Source organism: Eutrigla gurnardus (assembly GCF_963514095.1).
Source record: "Eutrigla gurnardus genome assembly, chromosome: 5".
Taxonomy (NCBI): domain Eukaryota; kingdom Metazoa; phylum Chordata; class Actinopteri; order Perciformes; family Triglidae; genus Eutrigla; species Eutrigla gurnardus.
In genome coordinates, this window is record NC_139919.1 from 24,809,169 (window position 1) to 24,830,461 (window position 21,293).

The 21,293-nt window shown below is 42.1% G+C and overlaps 1 protein-coding gene across 8 annotated transcripts; it reads left to right on the forward strand.

Moving 5' to 3' along the window:
• Positions 1-6,266: 6,266 nt before the first annotated feature.
• Positions 6,267-20,568, forward strand: LOC311013414 (UDP-N-acetylglucosamine--peptide N-acetylglucosaminyltransferase 110 kDa subunit). Of its 8 annotated transcripts, none has more exons than XM_084009455.1 (22): positions 6,267-6,615; positions 9,077-9,257; positions 9,930-10,173; positions 11,180-11,248; positions 14,518-14,634; positions 14,717-14,796; positions 15,137-15,347; positions 15,435-15,575; positions 15,712-15,812; positions 16,083-16,236; positions 16,527-16,628; positions 16,738-16,935; positions 17,230-17,388; positions 17,508-17,597; positions 17,751-17,876; positions 17,977-18,147; positions 18,304-18,420; positions 18,779-18,949; positions 19,142-19,294; positions 19,373-19,625; positions 19,768-19,891; positions 19,978-20,568. In XM_084009455.1, the coding sequence occupies exons 1-22, from the start codon at positions 6,579-6,581 to the stop codon at positions 20,156-20,158; spliced, it is 3,180 nt and encodes a 1,059-aa protein (XP_083865581.1). In that variant the 5' UTR covers positions 6,267-6,578; the 3' UTR covers positions 20,159-20,568. The 8 variants fall into 8 exon arrangements, with proteins under 8 accessions (XP_083865581.1, XP_083865583.1, XP_083865584.1 ...); XM_084009457.1 differs by having other exon boundaries at positions 16,738-16,917; XM_084009458.1 differs by having other exon boundaries at positions 9,107-9,257.
• The last annotated feature ends 725 nt before the right edge of the window (positions 20,569-21,293 follow it).

Genomic DNA, 21,293 nt, shown 5'->3' on the forward strand with positions numbered 1-21,293 from the left:
GTGACTACTAAATATTCTTTTGGTTTGTCCGTGAAGATTCTCAGTCATCCAGATTCATGGTAATCTTTAAAAGTCAACGATAAAGCTTTCAACGGTTCTTTTGGTTTGTTACATCATGTACATTATAATTAGACTTAGGGTGTGTAAACTGAGTAGAATAGATAATGATATAACCACTGCACATACCTAACAGGTCCATTTACAAGCGAGAACAGGGTGTGTTCAGTGTAAAATTTGAGGTGATCAAAGTAAAAGTGTTCTCGTGATTGAAGCAGCACACAGATTTGTAGTTTTACTCCAATTATCCACTTCGTCTGCCTAGTTTGCATTTCTACAGTAAAACCACACATCCATCACTCAGAGAGGAGGTCACGGGCACCTACAAACTTGGTCAACTTTCTACTTTGTTATTATGGTCACCCTGTTTATGTACGTGCGTGAGTGTGTATATGAGTGAGAAATTGTCTCGAGGGTGTTTTATTGCACCCTGTGGTAAGGGCATGGCACGGTCGACAGGCCAGCAGTTACGCCTTTTCCTCCGGACTCCTTCCCTGTTCCTTCCACAGCCGCCGCGGTCCAACCCGTTTCCGACCTATGCTATGTACACACAGATACATGCACGCAGAATAAACACACGCTGGCCAGACATGATTGCACATGTACACTCTTTGCTCATGCATAAAGTATTATACATGCACATTTTTAAATAAAAAAAAAAACATCCTGGCAATCGCTTTAAGATCCGGGCTGGAATATGGAAAGACGCAGCCCTGAAGCAAAGTTGGATTAGTGACAATATTTACAAAATGTTGTCAAAACCTTTCCTTCATACACACATTCAAATCAAGTGTGTATTGTATCTTGAAACGAGTCCTGCTTTCCGCAATAGTTCTATAAGTGTGTGTGTGTGTGTGTGTGTGTGTGTCATATAAACAGGATACATAGAGAGGAAAAGAACAGGGTGGGAAAAGACCGAGGCTGAGGTTGGAGCTAAAACCGCATGAAAAAATAATTGTACAATTACCGTACGAGATGAAATTGTGAATCAGAACGTGGGAGATGGGTAAACAAACTGAGCCAAATGACAAGAAGACTCACCGCTTTACCGAGCAAGTATGACTCGGCTCTGCGACTGATGACGGCGAATGAGATTATAGATTAAACATAAACACTTCAGAGTTCAGAACACCGGCACTGTGCTGCTCCTGCTTATTATTATTACGAAGCTTATCTCCTCAAAGTTGGTCTAATCCTTTATTGTGGCATAGTGTGCAGTTACATAACTTGGAACGGCATCAATAAGACAGAGGGGGGAAAAGTTCTCACACACAGTGGAGGGCCGTAGTAAAGTTGGTCATGAAGTATGAACTGTCGCCTTAGAAAAGCCAGCAGGTGTGATACGTACGGTTCAAACACATGGGGGTCTTACTTAGCAGCTTACACAAAGGTGACAAATGGAGACCTTTGGTTTTAGGGTGAACACTGGCGTATTGTGCCCTGATCCTGGTGCGAGGCTGATTTCTACTCTCAGGCCGTGACCTTATTTCCGAACAAAATGTTCCCCCTCATGGCTGACTCACAAGGTACGGCCTATTACGCAACCGGTGGGAGGAAAGGGGCTAGAGCAGGGGAGTGGGGTTAGTGATGGATGATCCATTTTTCTGGATAAAAGGTTTGACAAAGTGGATGACTTCGGCGTGAGAATGGGCCACGACACACACGTCTTATTTGCTCAAGGCTGGCCACGGGTCAATCGTGCTGTAAATGTCACTGTAGAGGAAAGTCATTTGAATGATGCCGAGTGAAACCAAAAAGATGCAGAAACTGCCAGGTGAAGGACCGGCCCCATTTATCTCGACAGGACCATCACATACAGCCGCATGGTTGTCTTGTTTGAATCGGGCTGTGTGAGTACGCCAGGCCCTCGGAGCAAACAACCTGAAATCACAGTGTTTATTGTGCATGTACAGTAGGTAATTATGGGTTCACCTCTGACAGCTTATCTGTGTTTTTCATGTACGTTTCCACCTCCATTTGATTTTAAACAAACATGGGGATAGGCCACAACAAGTAGGCTGTTTACAGTGGGAACGGGGGGGAGGGAAGTCACAGAGCCTGTTATGAAGTGGAGAAGCTTGGTTGGCTAAACTGATATCAAATAAATGACTAATATTTAAAATAATGAGTTCAAATTAACTGAAGACGGGACACAAATGCAGACAGAGTGATCTAACGGCAACAATCAAAGAGTGTGAAAGTTGTGAAATGAAAGACGAGTGATTTAAAAAATATGTGATTGATTCTGCTAGTCTCAAACTGTCTGATCTAAAGCTGCACACTGGTTCAAACCACATCAGACAATCAGCTGCACAACACACATCCACATAAGCAAAACAGGACAGCCTCTCAGATAGTCAAGGACCCCAGCCAGGGGGAGTCTCCTATAATCCTTCCCCACCCCAGACATCCCGTCTCTGGGATTGCACGCCACTCGATGCCCCCTCAGGTGGATCTAAATGAGATCTGGCAAAGCCTGGATCAGTGGAGTTTTCCATCCGAGGAGACTTTTTTACATGGGAGATTTAAAGTCTAAACCCTTGGAAGGAGTCACACATTCACTATTAAAAGGCACTGCAGCGTAACCAGTGACATCCTAGAAGAAATGTGAAGTTTTTGACACTCCTGGAGCAGTAGGTGGAAGTCTTGGGAAAAAATGGGGGTCTGCATTAGCGTGTTGATTAGGAGAGAACTGCTATATATTCCCAGAGGGTGATTAAAAGCCACAATCAGGGGTTGGAGAGAGTGTCAGTCAGCCAGTGTAATTGATAGCAGAGACTGACAGCTGCTGTCATGAGAGGTGTCACCAGGTCCGAGACGCTGCCAGCCTCTCTGCCTCGCAGGGAGAGGAGGAAAAGGGGGGGGGGGACAAAGGAGAAGAGGAGCAGGCCGGGTGAAATGAGAGGGGTCAGGGAGTCAGAGGGATGACAGGTGATGAATGCAGAGATTTAAAGGAGGCACCAGGCAGGCCCTGACACCTTCATGCAAACACCAGCCCTGACCTGTCCTGTTACTGCTCTCTGACAGAGAAACAGACAGGGTTAAACCTTGTTATGTGCCCTGAATGATGACCAACGATGATCTCTGCCAATTTGCGTTTTCCCCCACATGGCAGAGATTAGTGTGAAAGTTAACTTAAAACAGAGACTACCTGTGTGTGTTTTTTTTCCACCTGCGCTGAGTAACTTTGAAGCAATAAACCGCCAGAGAGATGGGTGTCGAGCGCAACTTCAAACAGAAACAAACATTTTACGGCAGTGCATTTTTCTACATAGTTGTGTTGCTCAGACAACCACAAAATGTGTGGCTATAAAACATCAGTCGGCATCTGACAAATGCCTTAAATAAAAGCCAGGAGCGTGAATCAAACTGCTAGTACCTGATGATTAACCCGGCTGGCAGCTAGAAGTCTAATATTTGTCTGTTTTCCACAAAGTGCGGTTATTATTAGCACACTTCGGTTATTTCATGACTAAACTATGACTAGTATACCCTAAATCACAAAGATTTTAATGCTTCACAGATGTGAAAGTGACTTTTTTGTCTCACTGTGTTAGTGTGTTAATGGTCACAGTAGGCATGCTGGTGCTACAACAAAGATGCTCCGGAGGAAATGCCTATGGTCTGTCTGTCTCACCGAGGGGAAGCTTCGAGTGACAAATATGTGCATTGCTGCCGGCTATCTGGCAAAGTAATAAAGTGTTGTACTCATGCAGACATGGCGGCCGTCTACTTCTCTGCCGCTGATTTAATCTAAAGCTGCTTCTCCTTTACCATTTATGAGCACTCTCAGAAGTGCAGCCATTATTTATTTTTTCCCATCACTGAGTTCTGTATGAAGGCAGCTGACAGCCTCAGAAAGTACATATTCCATCTTTTGGCCCTTTCAGGACATGCAAGCCAAGCAGCTGCAGTACAGCTTCTAAATGTTCTCTCTTTTAGGTGCATTTTGGGTCAGTTATCATCAGCAGAGAAATTCATCTCCTTCTTGAAGGTTGTGTCTAATTTTATCCAGAAAAATGACATAAATACTTGTTTTTAGCATCCCTGTAGGGCTGAAGCATCAAATCTGAGTTATAGGACCTCTGGACATCATCATAAAGTCAAGAGGACTCATTAATCAGCTGGAATGACACTGTAGGTGGGGACTGGTTGAGACTCTGAAATCCATGACGGCTACTCCAGATGTGTGCAAGCAAGAAAAGAAAAAAAATCCCTCATTGCAGTTAAATGTGTTTCTATGAGCTCTTGCGCTGTAATACATGAGCTGCTTTCACTTATGAGTCATGGAATGGAGGAAAATATCTCACGAATGAACAAATAATTCCATCCGTATCCCAAAAGGAACCCTATTCAAGAATCTAGGAGAGCATACCGACATGCTTCAAAGAATATGGGTCATCAGCTTGCACGGGATCTTCTCCTCAAACAAATGGGCTGAAATAATTTAGGCCACTCATTTGCTAGCAGATTATATTCTGGCCCCTGCCAATTAAACAGCACACAACAAACTCCCCATAACTCCGGGCTATGCGGAGATTTTAATAATAGCCAAATTGACCTGTGAGTGAGTGAACCCCTTGCTCTCACGTGTTTCCTAAAATAGCTTGTGTGAAAGCAGGGTCTGTTGTGGGGAGCTGTCAACGTCCCTTTAGGCAGGAGAAGATGCGTTCACCCTGACCGCCTTCCTAGTAGCCTGCACAAAGATAAAGCATGTCAGATGCAATTGCCATAGACACACAGTGTGCCCATGACATCATTCTGTGCACAAGTGACCCCGCTAAGCAGTGTGAAGAGCGAGAGCAAACGAGAGCAACGCGTGGAAGAGTACACAAACCCTGCACCCTATGCATGCTTTGAGCACACAGAGCAAAGCCAACATGGGCAATGATGTCAACTCCTTTCCCATAGAGGGACTATGGGAAACGCTGGGGTTCAGCAACCAGTAGCCCCCTTTTCAACATCTTCGGGGCAGAATGGCATGTTGATGACCATCACTTCACAGGCCACATTTCTAAAACTGACATGTGATAAACATGAAGTAATTGAAGAGATACATGTGCATATGTGGGAATAAATTGAGATAAATTCATTAATAACATAAAATAAAATAATACAAAGAAATTGCAAGTGTCACCTATAATTTAGGTTTGCAATAAATACGTGACATAATCCAAAATGCCTATAGGTTATATTAAATAAAGAAGAATGGGCTCATTCAGTGGAGTGAAATGTGCAATAACTATTTAATAGTTGAATACAAAGACCATAGTAAAACAAACCCATGGGAATTCTATTGCCAACTACAAATGTATATGGGACCTGCACAAACTAAATCAAAGGCGAAATCATGTCCAAAGCCACTTTGCAGGGCTCCGGAAATCTTTCTTTTATTTACAGAGGTTGCCCTCTGTTGGTGATTATAAAACTTGCATACCATCTGCACACAAGCACACACACAGCTGAATTATCCAGGATATAGCCTACTGTATACCTGGCCAAGCTACAGATATACTCTTTTAAAGATCAACAAAACAGTAACAAAAAGTAGGGTTATTTTGCAAAAGGCTTGAATTGTGTTGGTTTGACCTGAAAGATATGTTCTTGTAAACTGGAATAGCACACTCTGTTACACCAAAGAACACGAATTAAGTCATTGCATTACCTTACATTTATGTAATTATGTTTTAATTGAATAATTTGTCTCTGGATAAATAAATGCATGGTTGATGAAACACTAGGAGATGTTTAGCCTTCTCTATATTTGGTACTCTGTTGCATTGCTTACCCTATTATTGCTTAGATCTGTGACCTTATATAGACTGCCATCTTTAGCATGTCAGATATATTAAGACGTAATGCCATAATCGATTAAGAAACTTACGCCATGAATATTTTAACGTGCTGATGCTGCCTTTTTCTAGAACACTCCGATATCACTTGCACTCCGCCTCGCTGCACCAATGTGTTCTTCCGCGCGATATCGTTTTCTAATCTAATGTTTTCCGGAACGAAACGTATAACGCACGATTGGCAATCGATACTTCAAGCGCGCGTGTCATTAATTATAATTTTGCTAATATGACATACATTACAGTCGTATAGTCGGGTTTCCCGCGTAATGGCGATGTGTGGATCTAGTTTCTCTCAAAAAAGGAGTTCCACCCATTTCGCCATTTTATGATCCATAGCAGCTTTGTTGTGAGGCGAAATCAGCTTGAGCCATATAGCATGAGCGCATTTAAGGCCAATAAAAAGGTTAGCTGTTAAGGATTGTTATCGAGGTTAGGTGATTAATTAATAGCTAGCTATTATACACGGACCAATGCAAGATCTTAGTTAAGCGCCGAGCGGGAGTAGGAAAAATCAAAGATTAGGGTAGCTAACGTTACTTAGCCTGGCAACGTGTTTGCTGGTCGCAACCGACAAAGACGACTACACGTCGTGACACATTTCTCACAAACGGTAAACCACAAGAGGACACATTGACGACTACCGTGAAAGACACGAAGACTGAGGAGATGGCGACCTCAGTGGGAAACGTGGCTGACAGCACAGGTTGGTTGATTTTTGTTTCGCTAACGTTAGCTGGATGGCAAGTAACGTTGCTGCATGGGAAGACGAAGCTATGTTGAGTGGCTCGCAAGTTGTAGTAACGTGTATTACAATCGCTATAACAATGCCAATGCAACCTTTTCGTGTCATATAAGTAAACCGAACATGGTAGCATTTGCATATTATTGCTTTAGTATCGGCGTAACGTTACCGGTATGCTAACGAAAGTTAGCATAGCTAACTGGTAGCATGTTGTAATGGATCTTCATAATGATTTACGTGTGTCAATTTACCGACTATAGACAAAGGTGTGCACTTTATATTGACGTAAAACGGTTAACAATCCACGTAAATGTATTGTGTCCGTGACGGTTCTAGACGGTTCATGTTGTAGCTAACGTATGTTGGCTAACATGTTAGCCCGAACGAGATCATGGTGTCGTTGTATTTCGTTGCCCACTGAGTGACCAGAAAGAAAAATGGCCTCCTCTGCTAAAACAGTCACCTTCTTTAGTTCTGAAACCGTGTTAAACGCTTCAGAGTTAACGTTACTCGCCATGGCCACCGAGACAACGAGGGCCCTGCGTGGCGTAGATGCCCAAGGTTAACGACGTGTATTCATCCCTGTTAAAACCGCTCTCGATTTGATCCTAAATGTGATCATTGGGGCTCATATCTGAATGTGGTCCATGACAATATATCGTGCGACTGTTGATTGTTGCATTATGACTCGGTGCTTAATGTAATTGAAACTACCCATCCTACATTCAAGCTTTGTTACGTAATGGTCGTGTATGGATGGATGAACCTGATCTACTGCGATGTTAGTGCGTGCTCTGGCATTAAGGCACCAGTGAGCACACCGGTTATAATGGACCTAAACCCAGACCTACCCTAGGTTTCGCTTATAACGATGTCTGTTGCGTGTTGATTAATGCCACACCCTGAATATTTTGACCTCAAGTGACTGTAGGTGCATCTGAAATGGACTGACTGAATGAAAATATCATGTGAAAGACACAAATATCATAACTTTAATAATGCAAATCAGTAATACTGTGTACAAGACAAGATGGCTGATGGTAAAAAGCATTAAAAAATGTATAGGATAACATTTACAATCATGCATATCTGCCATTTTAAGACTGTTTGGTATTTAAAATGTAAGTGATGGCTTTAATGTCTAGCTTATTTTTAATGTGAAAACCAAAGTGTTACCAGGACTTATGAATTTCTGCCAGTATATCACCCCATCCCTGTGTTTTTTTCATCTCATGCATTGATTTTGTTGCCAAATTGTGTTTTGCTACTGTTTTTTTCTTCAGTTTTACCTTATCCATCTTTGATTACATAATTGACCACCATTTTATTTATGCACATCCCTTTGCGCTTTCTGCCAATTGGCGTGTAAGTTAGTTACTCTATGGCTAGCTGAAATTAAAACACAAGAGCTGGAAAACCTACATGCGGCTTCAACAGCAAAAGATAAATGTGAGGGTGGTGTGTTGACATTAATCTGTAGGAAATGGGAACACATCCAATATGCATAACTCACTGTCAATGGCATCACCCAGAGGTGCCAATCACTGAGATGAGTTAAAAACAAACTGCAGCCCGACTCCTTATCCCTTCTGCCTTCAAGCTGCCTTTAAAGCCCAAAGCAGAATGGTGTAAAACCAGCAATGTTGAAGGTTAACTGTAAATTGGTTAACCACAGAATGCATTATGTATCTGTAGGTTAATTTTATTTATTTCATGTTAACCAATTCAGCTATTCAGACTGAGTGTGATCTGTGTGTGTGCGCATGTCCAGCTGTGTTGCTCTCGGAGCAAATTAAGGAACCAGATTGAAAGCAGACAAATAAACATTGAAAACTTCTCAATTCAGAATCGATGCTCCGTCTTATCGACTCTTCTGTCCAACATTTGTTGTTGGTATTGATGAACATCACCTCATAAAGATGGGTGGCTGGATCAGCTGTTATTTTAAAGCTACACCTCTAACCTGATCAAGCGTGACAAACTTCAGCAAAACCAGCATAAAAAATACATTTACAACATAAAACATTAAAAATGGATGGATATAGCACTTTGAAATTAAGTGGCAATGCTCACTGAGTCACTTGAGCGCCAAAGTAAAAGTGCCACTTCTGTCAAATCAAATTGTGTGTTTTTTTTTATTATTTTTATTGTTGCTTGACAATTAACCAGTTACCAGTTAATGGGTATTGGGCTAATGAAAGCAATCAGCAGTCTTCTGGAGTTATGAGCACTGTAATTTTAAGACAACCATACATTGTCATAAGACTATAATTAGCTTCATTGATCAGATAATTGTTTTTTGATTATCAGTATTAGCATCATCTCTATATTTTTGGTTTTCATTTGTCTGCTTTTAATTTCTTCATCACCTCTAACATGTTGTTTCCCCCCTCCCCCTCCTTGGGATGTGTTGGTGCTCCAGAACCGACAAAACGTATGCTTTCCTTCCAAGGGTTGGCTGAGCTCGCGCACCGGGAGTATCAGTCAGGGGACTTTGAGGCAGCTGAGCGCCACTGCATGCAGCTATGGAGACAGGAGCCTGATAACACAGGCGTGCTGCTACTCCTGTCTTCCATCCACTTCCAGTGCCGAAGACTTGACAGGTGAGGTGTGGGAGGGCCGACTCGCCGCTCACTGATCATGTGGCGTGGAAGTCACAGAGCATAATGGGTCGTCTTTGACTTTCAGTGCACTCAGCTGGGGTTTCAAATGCAGTAATTGATCTGTCTTCTGGAAATCCTATGGTCTCACTCTTTCCTCTCATGATTCTAACACAATTTCGGTGGTGGCTATACCCTTGCTTCGCAGGTACCATGGTGAAGGTCTCGGTTCTTTCGAGTTACAGGTTTAAGCTTTGTTCTTGTTTAATTTGCAGTGCAGAATGCCGACAGTATACTCAGAACTACTTTTAATTTAGTGTGTTGTCGTACTACTGTCAAATAAAGCATTAAATAACACCAGACAGAAAATGTGTAGACAAATCTGAAATTATAAATTGATGTTGTAATAATTACTTTGCACTATGGCCACTCAAATATTTTGTAGGAATGGAATTTGGTGAACTGTGTTATTGTTTCTAATGTATTAATAATTTCAACATTTTAAGGCTATTCATGTTGATGCGCTGTTTAATTATTTATACACCCATATGCCTTAAAACAAGTTTCTCCTTTTCACCACTTGCACCTTGCTGCCACTGCACGAGGAGTCAAGCAAACACTGCCTGCTACTCCCTCCAATGTTGTGACCTTTCTGTACTCATTCTGGTCCTACAGGTCTGCTCACTTCAGCACCTTGGCCATCAAACAGAACCCAATGTTGGCCGAGGCCTACTCCAACCTGGGGAACGTGTATAAGGAGCGTGGGCAACTGCAGGAGGCCATAGAGCATTATCGCCACGCTCTGAGACTGAAACCTGATTTTATTGATGGATACATCAACTTGGCAGCTGCTCTGGTCGCCGCAGGAGACATGGAGGGAGCAGTGCAAGCTTATGTGTCTGCATTACAGTACAACCCTGTAAGTGATGTCGTTTGTTGAAATCCTTAAAGAGTAGTGTTTATTTGCTCTATTTGGTTGTCTCAAGCCTGTTTCACCTCTGATCACACCTGTCACTTGTAGGTGTGATTGGGTGTGGTCAAAAATGTGTTTGTTAGACCTGTAACTACACTCAACAGCGATGCCACAATGTTCCTGATAGGGCTGCAGCATTCAACTCCTTTCTTATTGATTAATCTCAACTTTTTTACCAATAAGTCAATAATTGAAATGAGTAATCTTCCTCCCCCAAATAGTTTTAATTGAAAATGTTAGTTTATTATGACAAAACTCAAAACTATATAATTGCATAATGCAGCACACAGAGTGAAAATGCTAAATTGTCATAACAGAGTGCCTCTGTGTCACTGCAGCGTGGGCACTGTTGGAGTTTATATGCAAATGAATAGCGCCTGGTCTTTCTTCATGCTGCAGTACACGGAGCTCTCCCTGCTCACAGACTCGGACCACACTGGCAAAGTGGTGCAGACTTTTGCCAGCTGTCGCCTTCGCCTGTTTTTGGCCTCAACACATGCTTACCCTGGACTTCTGCCGGTGGTCACTCGGCAGAAGTCCAGTGTGTTCTGAGCGGGGAGAGCTAAGCGTGCTGCAGCTTTGAAATCATCCGTTTTCCCAACAAATGCTTATTAATTGGAATTCCTAAAGTATCTGGCAGGCGATTTTATGAGTGTAATCAGCAGTCAAGGACAAAATATATATATTTTTAAAACATGCATTTATTTTAAAAATATTGATTAAGACACGTTTTCGGTGTGGACTACAATGATAACACTGACTGAGTGCAGTGACTCTAGTCCTGGAGTTTGGAAGGTGAAAACCACTGGAGGACAGCAAAGACTTTTATGGGATGTTAAGCTGTAAATTGACAGCAAACTCTTATTTGCTTATGAGGCAAACCTATTTGGACTCACATTGATCTGCTGTTTATTGTTTTACTAAAATTAAAATGTTTCTTCCCCCCTCCCAGGATCTTTATTGTGTCCGTAGTGACTTGGGCAACTTGCTTAAAGCCCTTGGGCGTTTGGAAGAGGCCAAGGTATGTTGCAGCGTATTGCCATTTCTATACATGTTTTGTTTGGTTTCTTTTTCTTTTATTTTTTTTTTTGTACATACATTTTTGTTTTTAGTATCTGCCCCCACCCATCTAAAAGGCCATAGATATTATTCCTTTCTCCCCTTTGACATCTTTAAGTCAAATTGAGTCATTTCCCTTCAACCCCCTCAATTAAAGGACAGGACAAGGTAGCCATTTCTCAATTCTAGTAAATTTCTTACTCCGAAATTACTTAAAACCTTTGAATGTATTGGACTGCAATTGGTCAACCTCCGTATGAGGCAATACGTTTTTATTTTTGGGGGAGTTATTTATTTGTTTTTTAAATAAATGTTAAAAATATATAGATATTTATATATAATCATAGTACATAGTATTACTTTTTAATCAGCTTAATCTATTTTTGTTTTTCAGAATAGTATGTTTATTACATTTGTCCCCGTCCTGTATCACTTTTAGTCCCAATGTCCTTTGTTTTACCCCGACCGTTTACCAGCGGTCAGCCCCTCCCCTTTCAGGAAGAAAGGCTGGAGTTTTTAAATCTAAACATTTGATTTGTAATTACTGAACCTCGGCCCATGCATTTTCATAAAGAATTTGGAGGGAAAATGCTGGCTCGGTCTTTGAAGAATACATGAACTGATGAGAAGCTAGTTTATTTTGCAGTGCAAAAGGTAAGATGGTTTCTAACCTAACCACTAGACTCCAATATGGTCAATCAAGTCCCCAATGATGAGATTTTGGTCTCATGTTGTTTTCAGCAAACTTGCTGCCAGTGTGACTTACACTTCCCTTTGTCATTTTTAAGACTTCTGTCTATATAACAGGGCTCCCTGGGTTGGGTCAAATCTGGGGATGTGGAGTTGTCTCAGTGGTTACAGGCCATCTTACCTCGTGCTTGAGGGGGGTAAAGGAGTGGGGAGGAGCACCAGGGAGTCACAAGCTCCTCTGCTCTGTCGCTCCACCCCCTGCGCGCTTGCTAAGGATTGGTGGAGTGTGCGCGCTTAGAGCTGCCTTCCTGACCCTCCAGCTGTGCCCCACAGTGCTCAAGTACACCCCAACTGAGCTTTTCATGCACACAATGCATTGGTTGAAAATGAAATTTGTTCCTAGCTGGCTATCTCTTCTGATATCCACTGCTGAAAATTATGTTAAACTGTGTGCGGTGATGAAATCAATGAAAATCTCATGTGTCTCAAGGGTTGTCAGGCAGACAGCTCAAAATCTACTCCACCACCTGCGTCAGATGCTGGGTTAGAAAGACAGGAACGCGCAGCAACAGCGATGACTTCTTTATTTCAGAGCTTTGGAGGCTTCTAGATACCAATAATTACACCACAGACTTTTCTCCCTACCCATTGGCCAGGATTCAAGAAAGCAGGCCAGGATAAAGAAATCAAAGATTTAAAAATATTTCAAATATGTAATACTATTCCCAAAGAGATGGGATCAGTTCATTTGGCCAAGATCAAGCCAGTAACTGCCCTCCTGTAGTTTGACATGAAAAATGATTTGATGGTCAGCTGGAAACCTGACCTTAACCTATATTCTACTGATAATGTGAACATATCAAAGCCTTTCTTCCCTCCCAGTTATCCAAAATCATGCATTTTGTTTTTCTTTGAAATGAAACAGTCATTGCATGAATAAAAACCTAAGTATAGTCTGTTTTGTTTGTTGTGTTTTGGAAGAACCTGTTTTATTTCCATATTTTTTTTTAAAATGTATTGTTTGAAGACTTTTACTAACGATCTTGTTTTCTGATTTTGTCTCTTTTGGTTTTTCCACAACTGATATTGTTATTTAGAAGGTTTCAGGTGGGTGACACTATTCCTGCGTAGGTGCCTGGCGGAAAGGAACACTAGGGCAGCCTCAGTCCTCTCCTCTTCTTCCAGCCAGCTGCGGCCACCACTCTGACAAAGTCCAAAAATATGGTAACGGGTTTGTAACTGACAACAAAAGAAAAACCACCTCACTTCATGCTCCTCTGTCTTGTGGCTTCCTTTGAAGAGCAAAAGAAACAAATAGTTGCCAAACAAAGTACAGTAAGCATTTCTTACAATATGCTATACTAATAAACCTATTCTGTATTGAGTAAAAAGAAACTAGGATTTGGAAGCAATAATCGTGAAAAACAAGTAAGAACCCTCTAACTCTTACATGTTGTTTATTTTTCCTATTTTGTTTTGTTTTTCCTTCTTTATTTGGAGTTGCAGCGTTCTGATGATGCAGGTAGTGCGCTGTGAGTCTACAGTAGCGCAGGGGCTGCGCAGCGATATCCTCCAAGAAACCAAAACGGCGGGAAGCGCAAGCATGCGACCCACACCCCCTCACTGCCTTGGCCTGTTGGTTGCTGACCTCTCCCCACTTGCAACCAGCCTCGCTCCGAAATGCCCCGAAATCTCAGACAAAATTGCCTTTTTAAAAAACACTTTCATTCACTAATTTAATGAAAAATGGCTTAATGTTTATTGGCTGTTTAATTCCAAATCCCCCCCTTTAACATCCCAGTGTTACCACTGTTTGAGTCCTCAATTGTCCCCTTATTCTGAGATACTTAATGGGCGCTGAGTGTTTGCCAGTCTGGTGTTTCAGGTGTTGTGCCAGGGGTTGTTGGTCTGCAGCTGTCTTACCTGGCCATTCAGCAAGCGCAGCAGCGAAATGATGACCTTTGCCAGGCGCAAGGTCAATCAAATGGCGTTATATGGGGCATTGTGGTGGCAATAGACAGGCACCACGCGTTGGCGTTTGTTGCGCATGCATTACAGGGACTATCACTTGCACGAAATGTCCTGCATCCCAGGTTGTGAAATAAGCCCACATGAAATTTTTACCTCTGAATATAATATTTAGTACTTTGGGTTGTAACTAACCAGCATTTATTATTAGAGGGCAACAGATGATACCTCATGTGGGGACCACTGCACTTGGTGAGAACGTGGTCATAACTGAAGGATGGGGGCATGCGTGTAGGTGTTGGTTGGATCCGCGCAGCGTAGGAAAAAGCAATGCAGCTTAGCGCGGCAGACTTTTGCGCATGCAAGCCCATGCTGTAGACTCACTTTTTGCCATGATGGAGAGTAGTCACTAATTTTGCTTTCTCTGCCCCTTTTGTTTTTTTCTTACTTTTATTCTCAATCTTCTTTTTGTTTTTATTTTACAATCCCCTGTCCTCCCCTCTACACACTATACCCCCCCATTCTACCTCTTCTCCTCCTTTCCTATGGTTTTTCATTGTAAACCCATTCAAGGCGTGTTACCTGAAAGCCATTGAGACTCAGCCCAACTTTGCAGTGGCTTGGAGCAACCTGGGCTGTGTGTTCAATGCTCAAGGAGAGATATGGCTGGCCATACACCATTTTGAAAAGGTAATTGGCCCTAAAATTAAATCCCACCACTTTATGGACTATATTCTTGTTCCACGTTTTTAAGCTTGGTTTCCATTTTTAGGCAGTCACGCTGGACCCAAATTTTCTTGATGCATACATCAATTTAGGAAACGTGTTGAAGGAAGCCCGCATCTTTGACAGGTGAGTCTAAATCATGGTATTGCAGCCCGTATGATACTCCCTTAACACTTTGATGTCTAATCTCTTGGCAGCAGCACCCTGCCCTACATTCCTTCTGTGGAATTTCAAAGGAGTCGAGATCTTTGTCAATTCCATTACGTCATTGTCTGCGTTGATCCTGTGGCTGTTATTCTCATACCATTATTTTGGTAGCACAGATTTATTGCACCTACAGCACTGCCGTCACGGTCATGGCTGAAACCGTGGTTTTATTTCCAGCAAAGAAATGTGCTCAAATTTCAAATACACTGTGAGAAGTTATTTAAAAAGTTGAGACCTCCGATTTATCTTGTGTTTCCAGAGCTGTGGCTGGATACCTGAGAGCCCTCAGTCTGAGCCCTAACCACGCGGTTGTCCATGGAAACCTGGCCTGTGTCTACTACGAGCAAGGCCTCATTGACCTGGCTATTGACACCTACCGGCGTGCTATTGAATTGCAGCCCCACTTCCCAGATGCATACTGCAATTTGGCAAATGCCCTGAAGGAGAAAGGCAATGTAAGGCAGAACTTTGTGAGTCCTGTCAAGACGATCTGAGATGCCGACATTTTGAAAAGTTAAATTTGAGTTAAAATTTTAAAATGCTGATGTCTTTCACAGGTGTCTGAAGCAGAAGAGTGCTACAACACAGCCTTGCGATTGTGTCCAACCCATGCAGACTCTCTTAACAATTTGGCCAATATCAAGCGTGAGCAGGGCAACATTGAGGAGGCTGTTCAGCTCTATAGGAAAGCGCTAGAGGTTAGTTAAGAGTTGACTGATATTTTCTGTTATCAGTAGGTCTGTATAACAAGACCATTATGTTTGTTGTAAATATGAGCATGGCTTGTTTGTCATACTGTTCTTCTTGGTAACCCTTTTTTTTGTTTTTCATCAGGTGTTCCCAGAGTTTGCAGCAGCTCACTCTAACCTTGCCAGTGTCCTGCAGCAGCAGGGGAAACTCCAGGAGGCACTCATGCACTACAAAGAGGCAATCAGGTTTGTAAATATGTGCTACAGATACCTGCTGACTTGGATTATGTAATATTATTCTGCAAAAGTTAAAACAAAACCGTAAGTCTTTAAGTTGGCATACAATCTCCATGTTCTGTACAGTTTAGCCTGGGGGAATCATTTTTCCATGTGCAGTCAATTCTAAGTAAATGGTCGTAAAAAATTCTACCTCAGTTGATTTACAAGACATAACTTAACAAATCTGAGTATTTGTGTTATACAAGGGTTTAAAGCAGATTTCCTGTTTGGTTTTAGAATCAGCCCTACGTTTGCTGATGCCTACTCAAACATGGGCAACACGCTGAAGGAAATGCAAGATGTGCAGGGAGCGCTGCAATGCTACACCCGTGCCATCCAGATCAACCCTGCCTTTGCTGACGCTCACAGCAATTTGGCATCTATCCACAAGGTAGGAATTATTCTTAATTTTAACTTTATCAATTGCCCTTTTTTTACACTGCAATGAAATTGCTGTAATTTTATCAATAACACTCATATTATATAATACACATCTATAAACAGTTGGAATTGGACAGTAATTGTATACCGACTAATGGTTTCATATAAGTTAAAAATATAAATGTAGGATTTAGGGGACTGATAATGAACGTTTGGCATATATTACTACCTGTTTATTTTTGGTGTAATGTACCTTAATTCATTTTGATTTTGTATTCTAATGTTTCTGTTGACTATTAGGATTCTGGAAACATCCCAGAGGCCATTGCTTCTTACCGCACAGCCTTGAAACTCAAGCCAGACTTCCCTGATGCTTACTGCAACTTGGCACATTGTCTGCAGGTTTGTATATGCAGATGTCAAATATTATCAGTGTATACATTTTTTTTTGTTCCTCCTGTTGAATTAGAAGTAGATTTTCTAACATGTCTTATTCCCGTCACTCTTCCAGATTGTGTGTGACTGGACAGATTATGATGAGCGGATGAAGAAGCTTGTGAGCATTGTGGCTGACCAGCTGGATAAGAACCGCTTGCCTTCAGTGCACCCACACCACAGCATGCTTTATCCACTCTCTCATGGCTTCCGCAAGGCCATTGCTGAACGCCATGGAAACCTTTGCCTGGACAAGGTACACGCACTGATAAAAGCAAGTAAACTTTCATTCATTTTTTTGGGGGGGGGGGGGGTGGAAGGTGGCTGGTGATGGCAGTGGCTGTCTGCAGGGATATGGGGAAGGTAAGGGATGGGCAAGATAGAGGATGTATTTAACTTTGTAGAGAAGAGGTGGTGATAAATGGGTTGCTTGCTGGGATGGGGGTGTGGTTTATGGTTTGACTTGATTTTAGATTAATTGGTGGTTGTTGTTACGGTGTGTGTAACCTAATCGACATAGAAATGGCTGCCTTGCTGTTGTTATATTATTATACTGTTAATTACACAGATCAATGCACTGCACAAACCTGCTTTTGAGCATCCGAAGGACCTGAAGGCTAGCGGTGGGCGTCTGCGTGTCGGCTACGTCAGCTCTGACTTTGGCAACCACCCTACTTCCCACCTGATGCAGTCCATTCCTGGAATGCACAATCCTGAGAAATTTGAGGTTGGTGATCTTTATTGTAATTTATATATTAGAATTTACAAAGTCGATCGTACTAGTTTACATAACGTGTGGTCGGTAAATGATGAGTTTTCATTAACTTTTTTCCCCTTCTTCTCAAGGTGTTCTGCTATGCACTCAGCCCTGATGATAGTACCAACTTCCGTGTGAAAGTGGTAGCAGAGGCTCATCATTTCACAGACCTCTCACAGGTAACGGTTATGGCCCGAAGTTGCTTCTTAATCAGTAATCGTATATTTACTAAGTGCCTATTCAACTCAGATGTTAATTTTTAACTGGTTGGTTATCATATGTAATGTCAAAGACAAAACAATTTGACTGAAACTGGTTTCTCTCTCCCGCAGATTCCTTGCAATGGCAAAGCAGCTGATCGTATTCACCAGGATGGAATCCACATCCTGGTTAACATGAACGGATACACCAAGGGAGCCCGGAATGAGCTGTTTGCCCTCCGCCCCGCCCCCGTTCAGGTGAGCACTACGTTTGATTTCTGATTGACACGGAGTAATTTATTGAGGATTAACATCACCTGTTCAAATAATGTATCTTCACCTATATTAATCTCAACAGACTATGTGGCTGGGTTACCCTGGAACCAGTGGGGCTCCATTCATGGACTACATCATCTCCGACAAGGAGACATCACCTTTCGAAGTAGCTGAGCAGTATTCAGAGAAACTGGCCTACATGCCCCACACTTTCTTTATCGGAGACCACGCCAACATGTTTCCTCACCTCAAGGTTTGTCCATCTTCCATTTCTGCTGTTTGGTTCTGTGAGCTTAGTGTCTTGTTCAAAAAGTAACAATAGCAACAAACTCAAGTGTTCTCCCCTACGAGGTCATAACACTAATCGGGGTGTTTGTAACGTTTGTTTTTTTTTTTTTTTTGCCCACAGAAAAAAGCTGTGATTGACTTCAAATCTAATGGACACATCTTCGACAACCGCATTGTTCTCAATGGTATTGATCTGAAGGCCTACTTGGACAGTCTGCCAGATGTGAAAGTGATCAAGGTGAGTTAAGAGAATTTCATGAAGAACCAAATTGTTTTTTTTTAATTGACAAACCAGTGAACGTAATGGTGCACTCTAGTTTTGGAGCTCTAGATGGCATTTACTGACTTTTTTGTTCACGTCATGAATCACTTTAAATAAAGTTCTCAGAGCAAAACAAAACAATAAATCACATTTTCATGTCTAACCTTGGGTTATGTTCATGAAAGAATATTGGCCAATATCTGCCTATTTGCATTTTCTTGGCTAAAAATAAAATGTATAATTTAAATATCAACTATTCAGTCAAACATTTATTGCTGAATGATTTTGTTTTGGACCATAAAGCATTTAAATTGAAACTGTTCTCTGTGATCAGATGAAGTGTGACAATAACCAGGAAGCAGCTGGGGAGACAAATGGAGCCCTGTCCATGCCCGTAATCCCCATGAACACAGCGGCTGAAGCAATCATCAACATGATCAACCAAGGCCAAATCCAGGTCACAATCAATGGCTTCACAGTCAGCAATGGCCTGGCCACCACACAGGTATGTCTAACTTGGAAATCCATGTTAATGCAAATCTTGATGAGTCCGCCTGCTGCTTTTCCAGATCTTTTCAGCAGATGAGGTTGTAATCTCTAATGTCAAGCCCTGCAAATGGCCGAAACCTGTCACACTTGATTAAAGCATTAAGGTCACTCCACTTGTAAGCAATACTCTTTTGTTCCCCCACTTTAGATCAACAACAAAGCTGCCACTGGGGAGGAGGTGCCACGCACAATCGTTGTGACAACCCGCTCCCAATACGGCCTCCCAGAGGACTCCATTGTCTACTGCAACTTCAATCAGCTGTACAAGATAGACCCTCCTACTCTTCAGATGTGGGCCAACGTAAGTTAGATGGACTTTTTGATAACTGCTTTTAGTGTTCCTTTGTGTTCTCCTTTTAAAACTCCCCTTTCCTTGCAGATCCTGAAGCGTGTGCCCAACAGTGTGTTGTGGCTTCTTCGCTTCCCTGCTGTTGGTGAGCCCAACATCCAGCAGTACGCTCAGAACATGGGTCTGCCCGGATCTCGCATCATCTTCTCTCCTGTGGCACCCAAGGAGGAGCATGTGAGGAGGGGCCAGCTGGCTGATGTGTGCCTCGACACTCCTCTGTGCAATGGTCACACTACAGGCATGGATGTTCTCTGGGCTGGGACACCCATGGTCACCATGCCAGGTAAAGAAACTTATCAAGAGACGGACATAAAACCGTTGGTTGCTTATTGATTTCAAATGTCTGATTTAGAAGATAACTATTATATGCAGAACACATTTCAAGTGAAGGCTTAATTGCTTAATTGTAAAACCTCTTTTCAAAGGTGAGACCCTTGCCTCCCGTGTGGCTGCCTCACAACTCAACTGTCTGGGCTGCCCTGAGCTGATAGCCCACAGTCGTCAGGATTATGAGGACATAGCAGTCAAAATGGGCTCTGACATGGAGTAGTAAGTAGAGTTTTTATCTAACTAAAAAAAAAAAAAAAAAAGTCTTGTAGTCTGAAGTCTGACCATTATCTTTTTGTCTCCTTCAGCCTGAAGATGGTCAGAGCACGTGTTTGGAAGCAGCGAATCTGCAGCCCTCTCTTCAATACAAAGCAGTACACGATTGACTTGGAGAGGCTCTACCTGCAGATGTGGGAGCACTATAGCAACGGCAAAAAGCCAGAGCCCCTGGTCAAAATCCATTCAGTAGAGAGCAGTGAAAATGCCTGAACTGGAAGCACGCCGATATCTTTTTTCCCCTCACATCCCTGTCATGACCAACCGTCCCCGCCACCTTTTTCTTTTTTTTAATAGCCATTATCAGCACTCTTGCTTGAAATTGGTCAGTGTCCTGTCCAGCCCAATCCCTGAATGATTTTTCTCCATTGCTTTCATCTACTATTAATGGGACTCTTATTTGTAAAGAGCCTACAGATGTACACATTTTCCCCCCCATCACATCCGTTGTTTCATCACACCTGCATCTCCTGAGCCAGATTCTGCCTGAGACTTTCGGGCACCTCGTCTGAGACTCTTGTCCTAAAACAAAGTATATTTGATGAGCATGAGAGGATTGTGACTGCCCTGCTTACCCTTCTGTACTTGGATCAGTGGATTATTATTTTTTTTTTTTCCTGATAGTGTGTGGTTGTGTGTGTGTGAGTGAGTGTGTGTACAGGACTAGCTGCAGCTTGTGGACGTCATTACTTGTTGATCTATTTATAAATGGATTAAGAGTGTTGTGTTTTAAAAAGGACAATGTTGCACCATTGAACTTGTAACTCTTAAGTTTCATCAGCTGTAACATGCAGTTGTCAAACTTAGATTGCGACGTCTCTTTAGTTTGTCTTAAACTGTTATTACATTACTGCAATGAGTAGATGTGCAAGCTTTGAGGAATGTGGTCTGGATCAAGACTTCTTCCCTGACGAAATGCCAATTTTTATTAATTTTGTTGTCGAGCAAGGAATCTGTTCAGTGGCTTTTGTCCAGTTTGATGTCACACTATGCTTGTAAAGATGATTGAACAAAAGTGGTTAAAGGAGCTTCAATTCTTTGGAAAGGGCCTGAATTTAAGTTTAGATGTCAGAGCTGTTCACAAATTGTTTTTTAATCGCTCATACCAGGAATGGCCTAGGTAAGTATTTTCTAAGCTTTTTTTTTTTGTATTGTCCGTTAACTGTATGCTGTCAATGATGCCACAAGGTTCTAAATATAATTAAAAAAATAAAGAGATGGCAAAACTCTACTGTATTTGACTTGATCCAGTTGTCGGTAGAAACAATAAAAACCTTTAAATTGTTTAGACTGCTAGCAGAGGATTGCGATGTGACTGCAATCTAGAGTAAATGACAAATTGATAGTT

Bases quoted from the DNA above. Each gene is read 5' to 3' on its own strand.
- LOC311013414 (XM_084009455.1), top strand. From the start codon at position 6,579: ATGGCGACCTCAGTGGGAAACGTGGCTGACAGCACAG. The intron at 14,635-14,716 runs GTAATTGGCCCT...TTCCATTTTTAG, and splicing joins CCATACACCATTTTGAAAAG to GCAGTCACGCTGGACCCAAA. The intron at 18,421-18,778 runs GTGAGTTAAGAG...CTCTGTGATCAG, and splicing joins CAGATGTGAAAGTGATCAAG to ATGAAGTGTGACAATAACCA.